The following is a 24,462-nucleotide window of genomic DNA, read 5'->3' on the forward strand; positions in this document are numbered from 1 at the left end:
AAGATTGAAAACCAGAGACTGCAAAACTAGTTGCAAAATTTTGCACAACAGCCTACAAAACATGGCAGTTGTTCTTAACTACTGGATCTACATAGACTTTTTATCTCTCTTTTAAATCACCAAGCCTTCAATTTTGCTTACTTACAATTTTATTTTATTTTATTTACCGTATTTTTTGGCCCATAGGGCGCACCGGCCCATAGGGTGCACCTAGGTTTTTTTGGGGGGGGGGAATAAAGAAAAAAAATTATTCCCCCCCCCCAGGCGCGGGGCTGGGGCGGGGGAAGCCCGAGCTTCTCCCGACCCCAGCCCCCAGAACAGGCAGCTCTCCAAAAGCCGTGGGAGAGTTGCAGGACTTCGCACAGCTCTCCCACGGCTTGCGGATAGCTTCCTGAAGCACCGACCCCTCTCACTCTCCAGGCTTCAGCGAAAGCCTGCATTCGCCCCATAGGACGCACACTCATTTCTCCTTCATTTTTGGAGGGGGAGAAGTGCGTCCTATAGGGCAAAAAATACGGTATATCAGTACCTGTGGTATTTGTTGTATTAAATAGAGTACAAACTGTTTTTTAACTGTATGATATCACACACACACACACACACACACACACACACACACACACACTTTCTTTTCCATGGTTTTAGGTCTTTGTTTAATGTTTTTAGAGGTTATTACCTGGGATGTTCTTCAGTGTACATGGTGGAGCATAGGAAAAAGATGACCGATCGATCAGCTTATAACTTTATGAATTTTTACTCTTTATAGAGTGCTACAAGAAACTGTTGCTTTTGATAACTCAGTGAGAGATTTACCTAATGGAACACAGAAGGTGTAAATTCTAAGGTATGTTCACTTCAGTCAATCTTCTGAACCATCATTTGGAAGACTGGAAATAAGCTACAGTCGTCCCTTTCTTGTCCTTGTATGTGCAAGTGACCTCCTTCTTAGTTTGTTGTTTAGCACTTGGCAACATTTGCTGCTAAATCCAAATGAAAAATGATGGTTTGCTTGCGTTCTCTGAACCAGAAACTACTTCCAAACCATCATACCTGATTTCGGCTTAGAAGATTCTCTTTGTGACGCATAGGATAAAATTGGTATCACATAGTGCAGGCACGTCCAACAGGTAGATCTACCGGTAGATCACTGGACGTCTGTGGTAGATCACTGGCTGCCCCCAAAGAAGCTCAACAACTTTGACTCCCCTAAAAAAGCTAAACATTTTAGCCCTTCACCCCCCAAAAAGGGCGCTTTTCTTTTTCTGTAAAAAAAAGCTTGCTAAGTATGACCTGAACCCCTAAAAATGGACCTTCCTCCTTCCTAAAAAAAACTCAACAACTTTGACCTGAACCCCCCAAAATGGGGTAGATCACTGCCAGTTTTTAACTCTGTGAGTAGATCGCAGTTTCTTGGGAGTTGGCCACCCCGACATAGTGGACCATTTCATGGAATACCCTGACATCCATCATATAATATGCTTATGGTTATAATTTCTGAAGTCACTGGGAAATGAACCCAAGGCTTGATTAAAATTGTCTGGCACAGGATGGTTGTTAATGGGCCTGTTCCAGAAGATGCCCACTTCCTGTTGAGTTTCCGGTGTTTAGCAAAGGCACTTATTTTAGCAGGCATTTAGAGCAAGCTTTTCTGATGTTAAACTAATTTAATTTAATGTTTTCATTTTTTTTTTGTAACGTCATTGTACATTATTTAGAAATCACAATGTTAGGTATATGAAGTGATGAAACAAAAAAAAACAAGCAAGTAGGGAGATGTGATCTACCCTCCTCCCATTATCTGACTCTAACCTAGACAGCATCTTAAAAAGCAGAGACATCACCTTGCCGACAAAGGTCCGTATAGTTAAAGCTATGGTTTTCCCAGTACAATGGTACCTTGGGTTACCTATGCTTCAGGTTACATACGCTTCAGGTTACAGACTCCACTAACCCAGAAATAGTACCTCGGGTTAAGAACTTTGCTTCAGGATGAGAACAGAAATTGTGCTCCGGTGGCGCAGCAGCAGCGGGAGGCCCCATTAGCTAAAGTGGTGCTTCAGGTTAAGAACAGTTTCAGGTTAAGAACGGACCTCCAGAACGAATTAAGTTCTTAACCCAAGGTACCACTGTAGTGATGTATGGAAGTGAGAGCTGGACCATAAAGAAGGCTGATCACCAAAGAATTGATGCTTTTGAATTATGGTGCTGGAGGAGACTCTTGAGAGTCCCAAGGACTGCAAGAAGATCAAACCTATCCATTCTGAAGGAAATCAGCCCTGAGTGCTCACTGGAAGGACAGATCCTGAAGCTGAGGCGCCAGTACTTTGGCCACCTCATGAGAAGAGAAGACTCCCTGGAAAGGACCCTGATGTTGGGAAAGTCTGAGGGCACAAGGAGAAGGGGACAACAGAGAACGAGATGGTTGGACAGTGTTCTCAAAGCAACGAACATGAGTTTGACTAAACTGCAGGAGGTAGTGGAAGACAGGAGTGCCTGATGTGCTCTGGTCCATGGGGTCACGAAGAGTTGGACACGACTAAACAACAACAGACCTACATCAATTGAAAGAAGCCCCAGCCCCCCACTGATCAGAGCACAGAGTTATAATTTCTGAGCCCCTCTGCAAGAAAGCCCAATTTCTCCAATCCCACAATTTTTAAGATTTCAGTTGTGGCAGCATTTATCTGATTTAGAGACATGCTTGGAGTATATAGCAATGAGGGATCTGAAGTGGTAATACATTTTTCATGTCCAGGGAATACGTGGACAAACAGTTGATGCGCCCATGCCAAATAATGTTTTTCTTCTGACAGATGTTGTTAAGTGCAAAGTCAGAACAGATCGGGGGGGAGCAGAGAACAGTACGCAATGACAAGTCAGTGCCAGGATGCTGTCAATCTACTGCATGCGATGTCTGAAACAGTGATTTCTTTCCCCTAATGGAAGGGAACACAAAAAGCCTACCAGCTCAATGTGGATCCCCTCATATAATAATATGGGCAGCTGTGGTTAACCAATGCCAGTTCTGCCACGGGCACTGCAATCTGTTCTCGGTAAAGTAAATTCCATACCCTATCTTGAAACATTTGCCACCTTTCACAAAACTCTTAGGATTAACAGAACCCTCTGGCTACATGAATCAAATTTAAAAAAAAAACCCAGCAATGCGAAAACTGTTGGCATCTTGGATTAGGAATCAGCAGTCGTTGGCTCAGGGCTGCATCTGATGGAATAGCTGCCCCCAGATGACAGTTGGGGGGGGGGCTGGCCTTTCACAGCAGAGCCGATGGAGAGAACTTTGCTTCCCAGCACTCCTGCTAGCGCTCAGCACCGGCACTCAAATGGACAGGAAGCCTTAAGAGGGACTTCCTGTAGTCCACAGCAGCCCCCTCCCTGACCCTCAAGTCTTTGCTATTATTGACTGGTACCCAGGACAGCGTAGTTGGAAAAGCCTGATACCACCCTTCCTGGTTCCAGTAATACATATCAGACCAGCTCCCTCATTGAGAATCAAATCATGGATAAGGGAGATTTTTAAAACTGATCTGGCACTCAAGATTAGCACCAGTAGGTGAAGGACAGATTGGAAACTCAACGAAGGCCCAAAAGGCATAATCAATCTTCCTCTTACCCATGTTGTTACACCCCCCCAATTCCATCTCTCCCACCCTGTGACCAATATGGCAGGGACATTCCCATCCCATCACGTTCATTACTTGCATGGCTCAATATCCCCAAATCAACAGAAACAATAAAAGCTAGGAAGGGGAGAAAGCTCTTTCTCATTTATGGCCCCCCAGGGCCCAGTAAGACTTCCCACCATCCTCATCTCGCTAGGAAGATGCCAGTTATAACCCAAATATCAAAAAGATTTGCTACCATTTTTCAAAGATGCCCAAGGCAAAACGTGGACAGAAGCAGCAGCTGAGAGAAAAGCAACTGAAGAATCAGAGTGCCAGGAAGCTGAAGCTGAGCAGCTCTTGTGAAAAACCAAATGTATGGGGCACCCATTTCTCACACCCAAGATTATTTAGAATAATAATAATAATAATAATAATAATAATAAATTGAACTCCAGTGGCGCAGCGGCAGCAGGAGGCCCCATTAGCTAAAGTGGTGCTTCAGGTTAAGAACAGTTTCAGGTTAAGAACGAACCTCCAGAACGAATTAAGTACTTAACCCGAGATGTCACTGTAACACCTGGCATGCTTCATAGCTTCAGTAATTAAAGTGAAGTCAGCCTCACATCTTCAAAGATGATCACCTTAAGGATTTCCCTTTCAGATGGTTCACAGTTGAAACTCAAAAGATCTTTTGCACCAAAGGCTATGAAGCTTAGCAGACAGCATTAGCCAGAGGCAGAGTCTGACTCACCAGGAATTTTAGCAATGAGTGTGGACAACTTACTCCTGAAATAAGAGTGCTTCAAACTATGTTTTCTCTAGAGCTGAGCCAAATTAGTGAAGGATAGTTTGCAAACTGATTTTCTCCCCTCTTCGGCAACCTGGAGGGAGGCTGGGTTTTTCCCCCCATGGTGGACATGGCAACTGCAGAGAGAAGCTCCCTGAACGACCCATGCCCCTCCACCTGTCATTTAGACAGCCTGCTCTTCACAGTTCCAGCAGCACTTGCTCACTTCAAATCAATCTTCTTTTCCTAGCAACAGGGGCACCGTCACATAACCAGTTCTGGCAATGTAACAGTTACATTGCCGCATGACAATATCACTGTCACTAGGGAGAAAGCGAGGGGTGCAACCCCAGGGGGTCTTGGGGGGAAATACTTTAGACTAAAAGTCCCTATTTTCATGCCAAAACGTTGAACCAGACCAGGGGTCAGCAATCTTTTCCACTGTCCGTCCCTCAGACCTTGTGGGGGGCCGGACTATATTTTGAAAAAATAAAAAATAAACAAATTCCTATGCCCCACAGATAACCCAGAGATGCATTTTAAATAAAAGGACACATTCTACTCATGTAAAAACATGCTGACTACCGGACTGTCCGCGGGCCGGATTGAGAAGGCGATTGGGCCAGATCCAGCCCTTAGTTTGCCTACCCATGAACTAGACAATGCTATAAGCTGATATGAAAGTCTGCACACTTTCAGAGTTTTGCATTGCAAAAAATAAATACAGCTCAGCTAATGGAAAATATCCTCTGCTTAGGTTCAAGCTATACGAAAGACTGTAGTGGCTCAAACGAATCTGCTCGGGTTTTGATATCTTCTCTTAGTCCTGCCACCCTCATAGGCATGCTTGGTAGAGACGCAGGAGAGGGCCTTCTCAGTGGCTGCTCCCAAACTCTGCAACTCCCTTCCTGGAGAAGCTAGACTGGCTCCCTCCTTGCTGTCCTTCCTTAGGCAGATGAAAACCTTCTTGTTCCAACAGGCTTTTGGAAACTGACTGCTTTTAATGAAAGGGTGCTGCCATACTGTATTGTAATTTTGGGTATGTTTTAAACAGATTTTCATATATGTATATGATATGGGGAAGGGGGGTTTATTGGTTTTTGTTTTTATTATGTATTTTGTGTTTTAATCTTGTACTTTTACGCCCTGAAATCTATATATGAAGGGCAGTATATAAATTTAATAAAAAATAATAATCCTATCAATATTTAATTGTATTTTCATGGTGGATTTTTAAAATCATTAGTGGTTTAGCTTTGGCTCCCATCAGGGGAAAAGGCAGGGAATAAATAAATATGATGATGATGATGATGACGACGACAACAACAACAACAACAACAATTCCTAATTTGTCTTCAGGAAGCCTCGAGACACAACTGCATGGAAATTTATTTAAAAGGGTCTTTTCATAGGCATGCCACACACATCTGACACTATAAGCACCAAAGCCTTCCGCCTGTACCTGGCTCAATAGCTGGTTCCATGGCTTTGAGGAAACGTTCAGAGTTGGTATGTTTTCTAGCCCAGAGGCAGCTAACAAATTCTCAGGGTGGTGATTTCATGGAAATTCCATTTTCTACAAGTTGGGTTTGCTCCATGACGACATACCATCTTTTTTCATTTTCTTTTTTCCCCAGCTGGTATAGAAATACCTTAACCATTCTGGGATACAACTGTGCATTTCTCATTCCAAATGTGAGATGCAAAACACCTTTTGATACTTCTATAGCAACAAGGGCATTTGGGGCGATGCACACACCCAATTTCATGTTTCTAAGTGATGCAGTTACCCTCACAATGTTGAGGCACCCACAAATGAGTCAGTCAGTGTGGCTAAGGCTAGTGTCTTTAAACTACGCGATAATGAAAAGAATTGAATATATATATATCAGGAACTATTTTTATCTTTGGTTCTTCTTCTATGGCACAGCTCTTTTACAACGTTTTCCAAGAAGTACAGTCCCAATACTTAAAGGAAAGCGATAAACACCCGCTTGTCTCATGTCTCATTTAATAACTACTGTAGGCAATTTAATTTCCCCTTAAGTATAACCAATTTTTAAGTGAGTAAAGATTTTTCAAGAGCCCAAAGGTTAATGTTTGTTAAGGTTGGCATCTTCCAATAAAAGGCATGGTTATTAATGCTTGCAGGTAGCTTACTCTTTTTCTGCCCGAACGGTCCTGTCACCATTTGCTTCTAGGGAATATATAATTCAGATATTTAACAAGGTTTTTAACTGGTTCATTGTAATGCAATTGCTATTAACAGGGGATCATATTTTATTTTAACCAGACAAGGTTTTAAGCCTTGTCTGGTGATTATGCAGAGGTGGACATTAAGGAAGCCTGCAGTGACTCATGGGACCAAACACATTTTGTCTTTTAATTACTGAAAATATTTGGTTGTTAGAGCTGCATGATGCAGTTTAATACACGTGGCTATAGAGAAACGTGAGAAATCACTGCTCTTCTTAAATGCTAGTACTAGAAAGAACTAGCACTAAACGTCAGTGGTATAAATATATTAAAATGTGGTATTCTGAGTTTTAAAAGTTAAATATATATTTTTTGTAATACGGATTATCCATACAGGAACATATAGCTAATTACGATAAAATAATGATGATCATACTTAAAAGGTTTTTAACTCTCATGAGCTGTGGTTGCTGTCGACTGTGGCAGCTGCTTGAAATATTCATAAAACTTCTTAGCCAACCTGAACCACACTTCATATGTTTCTCAACCATTATGAATTAGTTGTCCTATATTGTTTCATCACACTGCTCACCCCCATTTCAATTTTTATTTTTTAAACTTCCTAAGCTGTCAAGGGTTCAATTTATCCAATTCAAATAAATGGGAAATGGAAAGTACCAAAAACTTAAAAGAACTGGGATTCCCAGAAACTTCTAAAAAATAGGGTGGGGAAAATAACTCCGCATATTATTTTGCCTGTATCATATATTCTGTTTCATATTTATATTACTGCAAGAGTACTGGAGTAGATTTCCCCCGCTGCTGTGTTTTTAAGTTATATTACTGCACACACCAAAACAAAACTAAGAATTATTCCAAAGTCCTGCAGGAGTCCATAGACTCTTGGTCTGTTAAAACAGGGCACTTTTTTATGTATTACTTGAATTTGTTACCTGCCCTTCCTCCAGGAACTACAAGGCAACACATGAGGATCATCCGAGCAATGTCCACATCCAAACTTGTTTGGCTTTCACAAGCTTGCTGCATCATATGCATTCAAAGCATGCCTTTGGTTGGTTTACATGTGGAACATTTTCTTCCCTTCCCTCAGAAATAACTGGAAACTGTTTAAAAGACCATGGGCTCTGATTTTAGTCTAGAATTTTGATGGAGCTACGGATAGTGAAAAGGCATGTTGGAGAGACTGAGAAAGGGCAATCATAAAGGCCTTCCTAAACACCCCTTATCTATTTGATTCTCCCTAAAAAGTCCTAAACAATGACCGTTCAATTAATTAAATTCCTCTGATAAAGTATCACAGAACCATGTGTTTCATTGAGTTTCAAATGCAGTTTGATGTGACAGTATAGCCAAATCTACACCAGCCTTCACAGATGATCTACAAGTAATGTGTGCTAAGTTAATAAGAAAAAGCAATTTCTAAAGGAAAATGATTTGTAGTTTTTGAAGCCCTATTCTCCCCAAGCTAAAATTCAGGACCTCTGTCTGGTCTGCAAACAGGGCACATTTCTTTTTTAGATTTCAACAATACAGAAACATGGATAAGCAAGGATCCCCCCCCCCCAAAAAAATTATTCAACCTAGACTCAAACATTCTATCATCTGTTCCTATGGAAACTAAAAAGATATTCTAGGTTATATCACTATCAGCTGATTATACTGCAGAGAAATCTGTGGTTTATTTTAAGCCCTGGTTTGGAAAGAGATGTATTTTCAGTACATAATGTTAGTCTGGTTTTTAACTCCCATACTTAGCATCTCAGATTCATTAGGATGGAACTTCAAAATGAGCTTTACAATTTTCAGATTATAACTAGTAACAAACAAAATTTTACATCTAATCAGGTCCTATGAATAACACAATTAAATCCCTCTGTCAAAGAGTACGGACAGAGACCAAAGTATACTTTCTTGCTAGGAATTCTAATTGAAACCAATGAGATTGCTTTACAAATAGATATGGCTAGGATCAGGTTACACATATGTTTTGGGATACAACTTAAGCTATGTGTAGAATGCTTAACTTTCTGGACATGGTTCATACACTCCCCAAAAGCTGTTTATCCGTGTTTGTGTGTGCAGTCCAGCTCATTTGCACTGCAATGTGCAATGCTTGCTGCCATATACACAGTACCCCCCACAGGGATACAGATTCTGATTTGATGGAAAGGAATGAGCAGGTCTGCTCCTCAGATTATTCTCTTTTTTGACACCAGAAGCAAGGAGACAGCAACTGGAGCTTGTCCACAACTGCAGCACTGTTTCATGAATGGAAGTTTGCACAGTTCTTTCCCCCCTTGACATAGGAAGGTTCAAAATGCCATTTAGAATAATTGCAAGGCACGAATAACTATCCCACAGTTGCTGTTGGTTGTTTTATGAAAGAGGAACCATGTACCTAGAGGCTAAACTTAAAACATTCTTCTGGAATGCGGGAATACCATTTCTAAGTAAAATCAGTTTAGTGTAGTGGGCAGAACTCAATATTCATCACGGAGACTGGGGTTCAAATGCCGGCTGAGCCATAAAACTTACAATCTCAGCTTCACCTCTTTCATTGGGTTCAGAGGACAAAATGGGTTGCTCTGCCTATTTCACCCTGAAAACATTTGAGGAAGGCCAGTATACATGACTTTAAAAGTAATAATCTTAAAACTTAAACTTTTCTCCCTATGCTTAGTTAGAGCTGTAGCTGAACCTTGTCATTTCAGAATCTAATAAAGTCCAATGCAGCACATTTTCTTCTCTCTTTCTCTGCCATGTCATTTAGTGAACAAATAATAATGTACACTGGGACGCGGGTGGCGCTGTGGGTTAAACCACAGAGCCTAGGACTTGCCGATCAGAAGGTCGGCGGTTCGAATCCCTGCGACGGGGTGAGCTCCCGTTGCTCGGTCCCTGCTCCTGCCAACCTAGCAGTTCAAAAGCACGTCAAAGTGCAAGTAGATAAATAGGTACCGCTCTGGCGGGAAGGTAAACGGCGTTTCCGTGTGCTGCTCTGGTTAGTCATGCTGGCCACGACCCGGAAGCTGTACACCGGCTCCCTCGGCCAATAAAGCGAGATGAGCGCCGCAACCCCAGAGTCGGTAACGACTTGATCTAATGGTCAAGGGTCCCTTTACCTTTAATAATGTACACTACAATGCATACATGAAGAGCTCGTTAGCTACAATTACACATAAGAGGCTGCCTATCATATGAAAACTTACAGCACAGTGTTTTTTTACATGGGGCTTTTTCCGTGGGGGCGGTGCGGTGCTTGTTCTTGCGCAGAAGAATCTCTGGAAGAAAAATGTCACGCAGAACGCGGTCCTTTGCTTGGAAGACTAAAATGCAACAAGCACCCTTTCCAGCAGGTTCAAACAACTGGCTTCATAAATTCTTGCCAGATAGGCCCTATCTAAATAATTTGTCTAGCTACTGGTGCTAAGCTGAGACAGCTATTTGATTAAAAGGATCCCACTGAGAATTGTTAGGCAAATAACAGTAAGTTTCAGACAGCGCTGCTTAACAAGCAAACCATCGCCAAACTTTCTGATGGTGTCACGGAGTTAAGTGGCACTTAACCAGGTGTTTAAAAGGTGTAATGCTCTGAGCCCTCCATCTTTTAAATAAAGAAAGTGGCAATGATGGATGTTAATGAGTGCCACATTGAGTCTCTATTCAGCACTGCTACCTATTTTAGTCCAAGTCTTTTTAGACTTTATTAAGTGTCCCATTCTCTCTGGGAGGACAATAAGCTGCTTAGCAGTGGGCCCAAATTAAGAGTCTTCTATTGTACAGCAAAGGGAATGGAGTATAATAGCCATAATGTTGCAAAGACAGAAAAGTGCTTTATTGATAATAGGCCAAGTGCTATTCTGGCTCACCTCAGCCCTTATATGTCTGAACTGGGCTTGAGTCCAATTATATTGATCGCTAATGATGTGAGGGCAAGTTTAACACACATTTTGTGGTACAACCCCTTGCCGGGATTGTAGAATAATGAGCGGGCCATGAAACACAGCGCGTTTCAGAAGTTTTAAGGTGAAAATATTTCACGTCTGCAAGGTTAATAAAAGGTAGGATAAAAATATAGCATCAATTTGATTAGCCAGAACCTAAGCCTTGAATGCAAATGTTACTGGTGTATTTTATCAATCTCCTTTCTGTCCTACGCTGTTTTTATATACACGCTTACCAGCCTGGTAGGCTTCAGATGTTTTGAACTACAAGTCCCATCAGCCACAGTCAACGCATGTCTTATATAGCTAGAAAGTTCTATTAAAATGTTTTTTATTATTATTTTTAAATACAAATATCATTATCCCTTATAAGTTGCAAAAATCACACGCTAAGAGAAAATTATTGAAAAATAAAGAAATCATTCGCAGATTAAACAAATTTGATAGAAGAACATCTGGAGGCCTTGTCTGGGATCTTTAAAAGCCGTTTGCAAGTATTGTACTCAATAGCTTTCATTTCAAGCTTTAATTCAAAAACAAAACCAAGTCTGACCAACGTTACAAAAAATGTGAAAAACCTTTGAGCTCTCCACAACTCTTCATCGCGGAAGATGTTAGGCAAAGCAAGGGGTGAGAGGACATTTTCTGACATGTAAGCATAATTAAGTAAGCAGCAAAACATAAATCTCAGAAAAAGTTTTCTGTTCTAATCTGTTCTCTTGTGAATTTATATGAGCACCATGATAAAAGCAGCAGCACATGGCAAGGCAGTCAACGGGGAAGAGTCTGTTGTTGTTGATTTCTATACCGCCCTTCATCCTCGTACCATAGGGTGGTTTACAATATAAAAATACAAAAATGCCATAGTAACCAACAAAAACAAACAAAAATGCCATAGTAATAAACAAAAACAACAACCCCACACAAAGTTTAGAAGGCCATAAAAGGTAAAGGTAAAGGGACCCCTGACCATTAGGTCCAGTCGTGACCGACTCTGGGGTTGCGGTGCTCATCTCGCTTTATTGGCCGAGGGAGCCGGCGTACAGCTTCCAGGTCATGTGGCCAGCATGACTAAGCCGCTTCTGGCGAACCAGAGCAGCGCATGGAAACACCGTTTACCTTCCCGCCGGAGCAGTACCTATTTATCTACTTGCACTTTGACGTGCTTTTGAACTGCTAGGTTGCCAGGAGCAGGGACCAAGCAACGGGAGCTCACCCCATCGCGGGGATTCGAACCGCTGACCTTCTGATCAGCAAGTCCTAGGCTCTGTGGTTTAACCCACAGCGCCACCCGCGTCCCTCTTAGAAGGTCATAAGATGGTTTAATTAGCCTATGGCCTGGGAGAAGAGAAATGTTTTTGCCTGCTGCCTAAAGATATGTAATGAAGCCTCTTTGGGGAGAGCATTCCGCAAGCAGGGAGCCACTGCAAAAAAGAGGGGGGGCCTATTCTTGTGCTGCCACCCTCCGGACCTCTCATGAAGAAGACACACAAAGAAAGGTCTCTGGTGTTGGTTGCCTGGTCCGGATCGGTTCATATGGAAAGAGGCGGTCCTTGAAATACTGCGGTCCTGAGCTGTTGAAGGCTTTGTGGTCAAAACCAGCACTCTGAATAGGCAACAGATGGTCTTTCTAAAAGGGTTCTTTCTAAAACATTAATCTTCTACGAGGAGGGAGACCAGGAGGGTGGTTGGACTCAAGCATGTGTGCCCCAATCAACAAGTAACCAACATTGCTGTGGATTTAAGACCAGTGTGGAGAAAAGACAGAACATTCCTAGCCCTCAACATGCCAAAGATCAGACCAGCACTAAGAAAAGCCTCTGTGCTCCAGCCCTTGTCAGTCATTCTCTTAGAAGCAAAGGGGCAGCAATAGGCACACAGTTTCCAGTCTGAAAGCATAATAATCAGTTCCCATGTTATGATTCAATATAGTCAACCTAATGCAAGCAAACTGAACTGGTGAACCCCTGTTCAATGAGTTCCATTTCACCATACTCAAAGAGCAAACTTTTATTCATCTGCCTCTGAAAGAAAGCAAAAAGTATTTTTACCTGAGTCTCTATTCCTTGCTCCAGCAACCGCTTAGCCTGGTTTTCGACCTCCAGTCGAGCTCTTGCCATAAAAAGCAGTTCGTTTTCAATTACTTCTATTCCAGAGAGATCCACTCCTTGGGAAAGGTAATCTATAAAAGCAACAGCATTTTTACATGTTATTAGAAAATTCAAACAGCAACGATAATGAGAAACATTAAATCTGCTATGTATTGTTTCCCGCTGCATTTTCCTGCATAGAACCTGACATCAGTATGCATTGCCAGAGTTTATTCTGCAAGGAATGGAAGAATCATAGAATAATAGAATCATAGAGTTGGAAGAGACCACAAGGGCCATCGAGTCCAACCCCCTGCCAAGCAGGAAACACCATCAGAGCACTCCTGACATATGGTTGTCAAGCCTCTGCTTAAAGACCTCCAAAGTAGGAGACTCCACCACACTCCTTGGCAGCAAATTCCACTGTCAAACAGCTCTTACTGTCAGGAAGTTCTTCCTAATGTTTAGGTGGAATCTTCTTTCTTGTAGTTTGGATCCATTGCTCCGTGTCCGCTTCTCTGGAGCAGCAGAAAACAACCTTTCTCCCTCCTCTATGTGACATCCTTTTATATATTTAAACATGGCTATCATATCACCCCTTAACCTCCTCTTCTCCAGGCTAAACATGCCCAGCTCCCTTAGCCGTTCCTCATAAGGCATCGTTTCCAGGCCTTTGACCATTTTGGTTGCCCTCCTCTGGACACGTTCCAGTTTGTCAGTGTCCTTCTTGAACTGTGGTGCCCAGAACTGGACACAGTACTCCAGATGAGGTCTGACCAGAGCAGAATACAGTGGCACTATTATTTCCCTTGATCTAGATGCTATAATCCTATTGATGCATTGAAGAAAAGCCACTCATCAGTATGTGAATATCCCAACGGCAAAAATTGCGCACTTATTTATCAGCTTTTCACTAAGAAAAGGAACTGTAAGTAAGTGTTCCAACGGTAGTACAGTAAAAGTGGGCTGGATCCATTCACAGAAGCGATGTTTTAACCAGCCACGCTAGTTTATCCATTGCCTTGTGCAGGCATAGGCAAACTCGGCCCTCCAGATGTTTTGGGACTACAAGTCCCATGATCCCTAGCTAACATCATCATCATAAACTTTACTGCACTAGCCAAAGGTCATGGCATCATTCACAAAGGGAGCAAAAAATAAAGCAACAATAACCATAAAAACATCAGGCACTGCAGACACAATAAACCACGATCACTCTCCTAAAAATTATTTGTTGCATATGATAGAATAGCAAGGGGTTCTCAGGTAGAATGTGCCACCTTAAACGTCCGAATCACCTTTGCAATTGACCGCTATTTTATCCCAAGCTAACAGGACCAGTGGTCAGGGATGATGGGAATTGTAGTCCCAAAACATCTGGAGGGCCGAGTTTGCCTATGCCTGGCCTTGCTGGGCATCTTCAAGAGAAGAAAGGCTAAGGAGTAAACCCTACACAAATTCAAAGTGGATGGAAAAGGTTCCTCGCCCCAGTATATGGGAAATGAAAACAATTTTAATTTAAATGTCCATGCAGCAATATGAATCAGAAGCGTCCTGGCAGGTGCAAATCATGATGCATGTTGACTTGACCTGCAGTCTTGCAGCTGTTGTAATGCATGCGCAAATCCCACTGAAAAACCACCTTATCTTACACACATTAAACTGTCACACAACTGCAATCAATGTTCTAGGATGAAAAACAGCAACATCCTTATCTTTGGCTGAATCATCGTAAATGTTACTAGCACCTTGTACATTCCAAGTTTCTTTGTTAGAGCCATTTTTTTAAAAAAAAGTTTCCTTCAATAAACAATTCCATATTCATGTTTTAAAAGGTCTCGTAAAAACAGCACAGCCTCGTCCACTAAGGTCCCACAAGATTTAATTTGTTTTGTTGCATCAGGGCTTGCTTTTGTCCAGAAAAATAAATGGCCATAAATGCAAAAAGATTCAGAGTTGTACCTTGAGGGGGAAAAAATTAAATAATAATTTGTATAAAGTTTCCAATTTTACATTTCAAAATAAACATTTTACAAACGTTAAGATATCCAGTGACCTCCCTTCTTCTCCTTCATGGTTCATTTTACATATCATACTTTCCTGCATATTTTACTGTAACCATTCAAATCAGTTTTCCACTTTTACATCTATCAAAAATTATTTAATCTGTTGAATTTATCTTAGTGCTGCCAGTGCTTTCAGCTGTATACAGTTATTTTCCATATATTCAATAAATGTTTTCCACTCTTTAAATACATGTTCTTCTTGCTCTCTTATTCTGGGTGTTAAATCTGCAAGTTGTGCATATTCTGTCAACTTAAGTTGCCAAGCCTCTTTAGTTGGGACCTCACTCACTTCCCTCTGGGGGTAACAGAACACGGGCCACGGTTGTTGCATACATAAATAACCTTTTCTGACACCTAGGAATTTCAGTCTGGGTTATTCCTAAAAAAAAAAAAAGACCCTGGTGTTTTGTTTAAAGTAGTTTTAAACATTTTTTTCAATTCATAATAAATCATTTCCCAATATACCTTTACCTCCATCTACTTCTTTACACTTCCAACACGTATCTGATTCTGTTTTATAAATCTTAGCCAACCTACTCAGAGTTAAATACCATCTATAAATCATTTTCAAATAGTTCTTTTTCAATGAATAACATGCAGTAAATTTCAGGTCGCGTTTCCAAAGTTCCTCCCACAATCCATATTATGTCCTATATCTATTGCCCAATGTGTTACTGAAGCATTAACAAGCTCGTCTTTTGTTTCCCATCCTAATAAAAAATAATACATTTTAGACTCCTTAAGTTTTCCATTGATTTCAGTCTGGTTCCCCCCCCCCTAAAATCCAGCAGTTCCCAATGTCTATCCATATTAACTCTCTTAATTGTAATTGCTTCAATGGGAGATAGCCACAAAGGTGTTTTTCTTTCCAGCAGATTTTTATATTTCTCCCAGACTCTATACAGATTATTCCTAAGAACATGGTTCATAAAACTCTTATGGGTTTTAGCCTTCCAGTACCAAAGACATGCATGCCAGCCAAATTTTAAATCATGACCTTTCTAAGTCTAAAATGTCCGCATTGCCCAATACAATCCATTCTTTTAACCGACAGAAACAAGTTGCCCCATAATACAATTGCAAATGTGGCAAGGCAAAGCCTCCTCTTTCTTTTGTATCTATTTAATTATTGGCTTTTTCACCTGCCAGATGAATGTAGAGATATTTTTCCCATCCTCTGAAGCAGCTTAAATTATTTACAACTAGGATTGATTGGAATAAAAACAGCATATTCTACCTGAAATTCTGCCTAACAGAGAGAGATTCATTCTCCCCCATATCTCCAACTCCTTCTTAACCTCTTTCCACAGTTTAATATAACACACCGTGAGAAATTCCATACCCAATTCTCCACTTTGATTCTAGATGGAAATATTATGATCCAGCATTTGGAGCGTGAAAATAATTTCCTCTTGCTCAACACTGCTTAAATGGACGATAACTGAATATTGCCTGTTGCTCTGAAGGCACTGAAGTGCATCATAGAAGATAGAGTAAATAGCCTTTACACTGAAGACAGTGAGTAGCACCTCTCTGCAGAAACATGTTACAGCTACATTTCTTCATACTGCAGATAATATTCTTCACACCATAATATGCCATTAAAAATATATTAGTCACTCCATCTGTGCCTTCCCCGAATATTAAAACTGTGTACTTCACCAGACGGAATAAACTTCAAAATTTGTGTCACCTTCTGCAAATAGATAGTGTGCCTCTACAACCACAACAAAACCATAATCTGCCTCCCAATCAATGCCTTCTACTGGGGGTGGGGTAGACACCAATCACCATATATTTTCAGTATTAAAGGAAGTACAATGTGTGTGCATATGTGTCCTGAATACATCCAGCCCCAGGAGGAGAAATGGCTGATAATTTAATTCTTTATTATTATTATTATTATTATTATTAATGATAATAATTTTATTTATACCCCGCCCTCCCCAGCTAAGACCGGGCTCAGGGCGGCTAACAACCAATAATAAAAATAAGTTGATTGAAATACAACTTAAAAAACAAGATTAAAATACAACAATAAAACATTAAAACATTAAAATGCAGCCTCATCACAGAAGGAGAAAGGAAAAAAGAAAGAGGGGGATGGAATCAAAGTGATTCCAAGCCAAAGCCAGCCAGAACAACTCTGTCTTACAGGCCCTGCAGAAAGAAATTAGATCCTGCAGGGCCCTGGTCTCACGAGACAGAGCGTTCCACCAGGCTGGAGCCAGTGTTGAAAAGGCCCTGGGCTCTGGTTGAAGCTAATCTAACTTCCTTAGGGCCCGGGACCTCTAGGGTGTTGCTATTTATGGACCTTAAGATCCTACATGGGGCATACTAGGAGAGGTGGTCCCGTAGGTACGAGGGTCCTAGGCCGTGAAGGGCTTTAAAGGTCAAAACCAGCACCTTAAATCTGACTCTGTACTCCACTGGGAGCCAGTGCAGCTGGAAACGCACTGGGTGCCCATGGCAGAGACCCTGTGAGGAGCATCACTGCAGCATTCTGCACCCGCTGGAGTTTCTGGGACAGCTTCAAGGGCAGCCCCGCGTAGAGCGAATTACAGTAGTCAAGCCTGGAGGTGACCGTCGCATGGATCACTGTGGCCAGGTCGGGGTGGGAAAGGTAAGGGACCAACTGCTTGATGCGGCAAAGGTGGTTTATTGACAAAGCACATGCTTACGGGAGCTCCTAAGGTGCACAGAATACGCACACACACTTTGGGCCACTAAGTAGCCGGGAGCCCCTCACCAGGCTTGCGATCCGAGCTGGGTTGTTGGCGCAACAGTATAACCAAGCTTCCATCCAAACTTAAATACCTTCTTCTGATGATAGCCTGAACAAGCAACCTGCAACTTCTCCTACACAGAAGTCATAGCTGTCAATGTTTCCCTTTAAGGGAAATTCCCTTATTCCAAATAGGATTCCTCGCAAGAAAAGGGAAAAGTTGACAGCTATGACACAGTTGCCACTGTGCCTGTCTCTTCAAGCCCCTCCTGATTCTGGGGGACAATGGGGGAACGGGACAGAGGGGATTCTGCCCCAACTCTTCTCGGGCACTGCCTCCTCCTTCTTCTCCACTTCTGACAAGTCCTGCCCTTCCTCCAGTCTCGGCTCCTGCCCCACGTCCTGCCCCCCACCCCATCTCCTCCTGCCCATACTACTCCCTTCCTCCAGCCCTGGCTTCTGCCTCATGAGAGGCACAAAACCACATAAATAACTGCCCCATCCCCTGGGTCATGCAACCTCTGCCAGACACTCCTCGGCAAAGCAAGAAAGCAAAGATCTAAGATTTCTGTCTTCCTTTCTGAAGACCTAATAGGAACATAAAAAAAGCTTGCTGGATCAGGCCAAGGGCCCATTCTGTTCTCAAAGCAGCCACCCAGATGCCTGTGTGAAGCCTGCATGTTGGACATCATCATCGTTTTATTATTTATCTCCCACCCATCGGGCTGGGTTGCCCCAGCCACTCTGGGCAGTTTCCAACACGTATAAAAAGAGAATACAACACCAAACATTAACAACTTCCTGGTCTGTTTATTTTCCCCCCAGTGCAGTTTATTTAGGGTTCCACTTCAAAATCTTCCAATGAACTGAAGATGGGAAAAATAAAATAAATGACTAAAAACAATGACGAAGTATCCCATACTAGATTCCACACTGCACATCTTGCATTCTGTTGGGCTTGCACTGTGAATGCTGGTTTTCACTGAAATCATGGATGCGGGCTTAAAACTGTGACAACTGACATTTCTTTTGCACTTTGGGGACGGAGGTTGCGCTCCGACAAAACTTGTCGGCACGAATTCCTTGTTTCATAAGCACAAGGAAATCAACTTCTCATCTCTCCCTGACAAAACCAAATTGTCACACGTCTTATATTCATATGGTTTGAAGTGCCAAACAGGCCAACTTGTTTAAAATGGTGCCAGGGTTAAGCATGGCAGAACAGAGACACTGAGCTGCCACCATCCTGATGCTCACACCAGCTAGGCAAGAAGACGTTCTTTTGCTGTTTGAACTCCAGGCTGGCACAAAAGAGAGGCCCACATCAGGGAGATGGACCAGCTTTGGATCCAGGGGGTCTATGACTGGGCTCTGCTCTACGCTGTGTCCCTCTGGTTACGAACTTAATTCATTCCGGAGGTCCGTTCTTAAGCTGAAACCATTCTTATCCTTTGCTAATGGGGCTTCCCGCTGTATGTGATTTCCATTCGCATCTTGGGGCAAAGTTCGCAACCAGGAGCAGCTACTTCCAGGTTAGCGGAGCTCGTAACCTGAAGTGTTCATAACCAGAGGTACCACTGTATTGCATGTTGAGAGTCAAATGCACATGCGCGATATTATGATGACCAGCTTGACATGCATAATAGCTTTCATTTATACAGGCATCTAATTATATGGAGAATTTGAATTATAGCTAGCAAGTTAATGATTTATTATTTATAAATTAGGTCGTCAAGCCGCTTCATCATAAAATACTTTTTATGATACTCACAGAACAGGAAAGCATCATCAATAAAAGCAGCTAATGCTTTTGAAATAGTTGTTCTGGTTTCCACGACTGAACATTTCACTGGAAACAAGGGCATTCTAATACCAGCTCTCCCTTCCCACCAACTCATCCTGTGGCCTTGGCATGTCACTCCTCTCCTCCTTGGTTGTCGAAGGTGTTCTGTCTTTAAAACAGGAAGGGCCTATGGTGCACTACACTGAACAAATAGAATCATAGAATCATAGAATCATAGAGTTGGAAGAGACCACAAGGGCCATCGAGTCCAACCCCCTGCCAAGCAGGAAACACCATCAGAGCACTCCTGACATATGGTTGTCAAGCCTCTGCTTAAAGACCTCCAAAGAAGGAGACTCCACCACACTCCTTGGCAGCAAATTCCACTGTCGAACAGGATGTTCTGGGCTAGAGATTGAAGCAAAATGTGAACAATACGGACAAGCCCATAGAGCCTCAGCCTTGATGGTTTCTTCCCAACTTTGGAATCCCACACTCCTTGAGGTTCAAATCAGGTGGGAATTCAGGAGAAAGATGAATTGCAGAATTAGGGATTTCCAGTATTGCCTAGTGAACACTACTGTGAAGGTACAGCTTTCAGGATGCTGTAAGTGTGCTTGTCCCAGCAGCAGCCACCCTTTAAGAGTGTCAGAGGTTGCATCTCCAGGTCTGCCTAGACCAGGAGCCCTTTTAGACTGTTGTTGTTGTTTAGTCGTTTAGTCGTGTCCGACTCTTCGTGACCCCATGAACCAGAGCACGCCAGGCACTCCTGTCTTCCACTGCCTCCCGCAGTTTGGTCAAACTCATACTGGTAGCTTCAAGAACACTGTCCAACCATCTTGTCCTCTGTCGTCCCCTTCTCCTTCTGCCCTCCATCTTTCCCAACATCAGGGTCTTTTCCAGGGAGTCTTCTCTTCTCATGAGGTGGCCAAAGTATTGGAGCCTCAGCTTCAGGATCTGTCCTTCCAGTGAGCACTCAGGGCTGATTTCCTTCAGAATGGATAGGTTTGATCTTCTTGCAGTCCATGGGACTCTCAAGAGTCTCCTCCAGCACCATAATTCAAAAGCATCAGTTCTTCTGCGATCAGCCTTCTTTATGGTCCACCTCTCACTTCCATACATCACTATTGGGAAAACCATAGCTTTAACTATACGGACCTTTTAGACTACTCATCTTCTAATGTCCAACCTGGACCATCATGTATGTGTCTAGGTAGGCCAGAAAAATGATCAAGGAAAAATATCCTGTTCAACAGGTAACTTCTAAAGGTTGAGTGTGGCCTCTCGTTAGCTGCCCCTCAAAATTTCCAAAACACCTCGCCAATCCTCAAGAAGTAGGACTGGCGGTTGAAAAGAAGCAGTTCTCTTAAAACATAAATAAGGCATGGCATCACATTTGTTGTAGAACATTCACATTGTGCTGCAAGCTGAGTAATAAGATTCCCCCTTTTGTTTAATTCTGTTTTGGTATGCACAAATAAAAGTATCCAGCTTCAGTTTAACTGACCTTGAAACATTTTCAGGAATGTTTAAAACAACCAGCCTTCTAATGAAAGGGACATCTAATCTAAACTCATTCCTAAAGGAACACATCCAATAAGACACTGCCTGAGATTTATTCCAGTGGCCTTTGCGGCCTGAAAGCTCCAAGTTATCTAGCAGTAATTTAGGGGAAGTTTCCTGAAAAAAAAGAGGGCATCAGCAACATATAAGGGCAATTTTAAAAAATGGATTGCCAAATTTTTCTGGTCATGTATTTGGAGGGTTGCCTGGTGATGCAGATGAATACCAGCAACACTGCCAAATACCATCCATAATTGACTGGGGAAGGTGTGGAACCCCCAGCCATGATTGGAGGGTGATTTATAAAGTAAGTGTACCTGGGAGGATTCACTCTGCTGGTAAGCCAAAACTGTAGATGGTATCTGTGAAGGAACTCCCAACAGAATCTATTAAAAGCCTTCTATGAACCCAGCAATGGTACCTGTGGAGGTACCATTGACAATCCACACCTAAGTCCTACTCAAGCAGGGTGCAGCATGATAGTGGTTCATATCCTTTAAAAAAAAATGCTACATGGAATTGCTTAACACCTAAACAGAGGAGATAATTCAACTCTAACTTGCACCCCCATATGGTTTCCAGAGCTGAGATACATGCCTCATTCATTCTCTTGGGCTCTCAGAAATTGTCAAATCTCCCAGCAATAGGGACAAGACTTCTTCTTCTTCTTCTTCTTTTTACATTCTGTACAATAGCCACCAGGACCAAGGTTTTCCCCAGCCCTATTAGCTTTATTCTCTGTTCTATTTTTAGATGTGTTAAGGAAGATCTCAAAAGAAACTGCGCTGCGCTTCAGACAGATGAGATAGTTCAGACTGACAAGGAGAATTTCCTTGGAAGAAAATCCATTGTTGTCCCTTCTTTTAAGATATTGTCCCCTTTGTATGGGTCTGAATAAAACTGCTTAAACAGTCCATTTATATTTTCAGGGTTTTGGGGCGGTTTTTTAACCTATAAGCTAAGTGCCTGTCAGCATGATCCCCAGACTCCCAGAACAATTGCCAGGTGTGTTTAATTAGGAAGGTTCCCCTGCAGAAACTTAACTATACTTAGAGATTACATCTTCCTCTGTGTTGGATGGTGGATAAAAATGAGTTCCTGTTTCCCAACAGATCTTGTCAGGGAACTGACATCGGAGGGAGGGGCGAGGGGGAGGCTCCCAGATGATGCTGGCAAAGGACCCAGCAGCAGGGGGAGAAACAGCTCAGTAGAGGGGGAAGCCATTCAGCGCAACACCAGGGATAAAGGAGGGCAGACGGGGGAATTGGAGAGAGGGCTTCAGGACTCTTCACTGGACATCAGTGAGGAGAGCCCAGGTCCTCCGCTACCCACGCCTTCCCTGCGCAGAAGATTCCCGCGCAGCGAGAGGAGGAGGAGACTGGGTGTCAAACAACTTTTATGTTGGAAGAGGTTCAAGAAACGCCCACTGACGGATTCTGCCAGTGACTGAGGCAGCCACGATGAGAAGGGGCTGTGCAGTCAGAAAGGTTTAACAAGGCAAATTAACCGAGAAAGGCACCAGCTTACACACGAGTAACTCATACATATAACAGATCTGTATTTGTAATTTGAACCAGGTAGGTTCAATTCAGTATGTATTGAAATGTCCCTTGTATGACGGGCCAAGAAAAAAAAAAGTATTGGGAAATATTCAGTCTAAATTAACAACCTATTCTGACCAAGGCATCATTAGTTTTTCATCAGAAGATCTTCGCCTTTTTGTGACCCATAGAACAGGTCTGCCTGCTTTAGCTGGAAGGAAACACTGGGTGAAAAAAAAGAGAAAGATCCGGATGCCTAGGGGGAGCTTCTTAAACTGATAACAGAATTTTTAGGGATTTTGTTGTATTGCGATACTTTTTAAAACAGCATTATTTTATTTCACTGTAATTTGTTTAACAGAAATTGTATATGGAAGCCACTCGAAAGTTACCAAGGCAATTTCTAGTATAAAAGTTGGCTGCTGATAATAATAAGGACGTTGACTTGCCCTGCAGTCAGTTTGTTTACGGCAAACTTACTTGGAAACAGTTCATTTTTGGGTCAATGGTATTCACCTAGCTAGGCCAGGGGTCAGCAACCTTTTTCAGCCGTGGGCCAGATCACCGTCTCTCAGACCATGTTGTGGGCCAGACTATAATGGGGGGGGGGGAGGGAGAGACGAGTTCCTATGCCCCACAAATAACCCAGAGATGCATTTTAAATAAAAGGACACATTCTACTCATGTAAAAACACACTGATTCCTGGGCAGTCTGCGGGCCAGGTTGAGAAGGTAATTGGGCCGCATCCGGCCCACAGGCCTTAGGTTGCCTACCCCTGACCTAGGCCACCTTTGATTTCTCCATTCTGATACAAAAAGCTCTTTAGCCCTAGTTTTTTCCTAGGAAAAAGGAAAGTAAATTATGTATCGCCATCAATGGTAATAGCCAGGGAATCAGTCATTCAGCACTGGAAATTCCTGAACGCACAACATCACACTATGAAAACATGCAGCAATGATGCATTGAAGTGTCACAGAGGTTTTTTGGCTCCACAGCAATGCTTCCCAGGTCAACAGATAGAAGCATCAGAACACAGGCAGAAATTAGAATGGGCCTTACAGATGCTTGCAGAGTTCGCCTGCCAATGGGAATCTGGAGACAGTTTTCCAGGCACTGTGACAAAAAGATGCAGTCTCTATTAATAAGAAGCAACTCAGACAGCCTAAGGGCCCAGATGTCACATGGACAAGTGCACGATAGCCCATGTAATGGACCGGGTTCTATCCAGCACATCTTTGTTTAGGAGTAAATCCATAACTTAATCATCTCTCTTTTGAGACTGTAATATTTTGATACTTATAAGAAAGTATGGTATTCTCTCTTACTTGGCTAGACATCGGCACCAAAAACTTGGCCTAAATCTTTTGCAACCAATTTACATTTGGTTTTGGCACTTGTTGTGTGTAAGGAATCAATGTCAACTCTCTTTTTATGGATATCTTAGTAGTTGCTTGTAGGCTGGAAAAAGCTTTCACGTTCCTTGTTAAATTTTTGAGGAGGAGCCTTCTTATGTTGCAAGAGGGTTAAATGCTGTATCAGAACATTATGGGCCCAGGATGTTTACTCATCCAATTTTATTCTGTAGCATGCATCCAAGTGCAATTCTTTATTACCCAGTGACTCTTCTGATTCTCTGCAAAAGAAAAGAAACCTGAAATCTAAATTTATATGAAAGTACAAAACCAAAGATTGAAAAAGAAAACAAAAATTAAAACAAAACTCAGAGTAAAAACACCTCCGGAACTGAGGGTCCCATTCACTCTCCTGTGACACAGGTTGGCCTCATGGAAAAGACTCGCCTGAGATCCTCCCCTATAATAGAATTGCTTACTTCTACATAGAAGATTCCAGCGGGCACCAAAGAATCAGTGCATTGCAACCTATTAGTATCATAATGCTCTCAACAAGACATGGGGAATGGGGAAGGGAGAAGCAAAGATGGATAGCTGCCCGACCTCACTCTCCAACCCTTCTGTCAAGCATCTGAATCAGATACCAGATCTAACCCTTAGATTGCAAGAGAAAAGTCAGAAGGAACACTCACATGCTATCATACTAATCTGCAAGTAATGTCTTACATTGCTGAAAACAGCATTTTCACATTTACATTACATTCCTTTTT

The 24,462-nt window shown here is 42.3% G+C and overlaps 1 protein-coding gene across 4 annotated transcripts in view; it reads right to left on the minus strand.

Annotated features, from left to right (window-relative positions):
• COG5 (component of oligomeric golgi complex 5) overlaps positions 1-24,462 on the minus strand; it is a 165,730-nt gene that overhangs the window by 81,058 nt on the left and 60,210 nt on the right. For all 4 annotated transcript variants that reach the window (XM_082239602.1, XM_082239603.1, XM_082239604.1 and 1 more), the window contains exon 7: positions 12,623-12,753. In XM_082239602.1, the coding sequence (XP_082095728.1) occupies positions 12,623-12,753 (131 nt within the window). The remainder of the gene's footprint in view (positions 1-12,622; positions 12,754-24,462) is intronic.

Source organism: Podarcis vaucheri, assembly GCF_965113315.1.
Source record: "Podarcis vaucheri genome assembly, chromosome: 10".
NCBI classification, from domain to species: Eukaryota; Metazoa; Chordata; class Lepidosauria; order Squamata; family Lacertidae; genus Podarcis; species Podarcis vaucheri.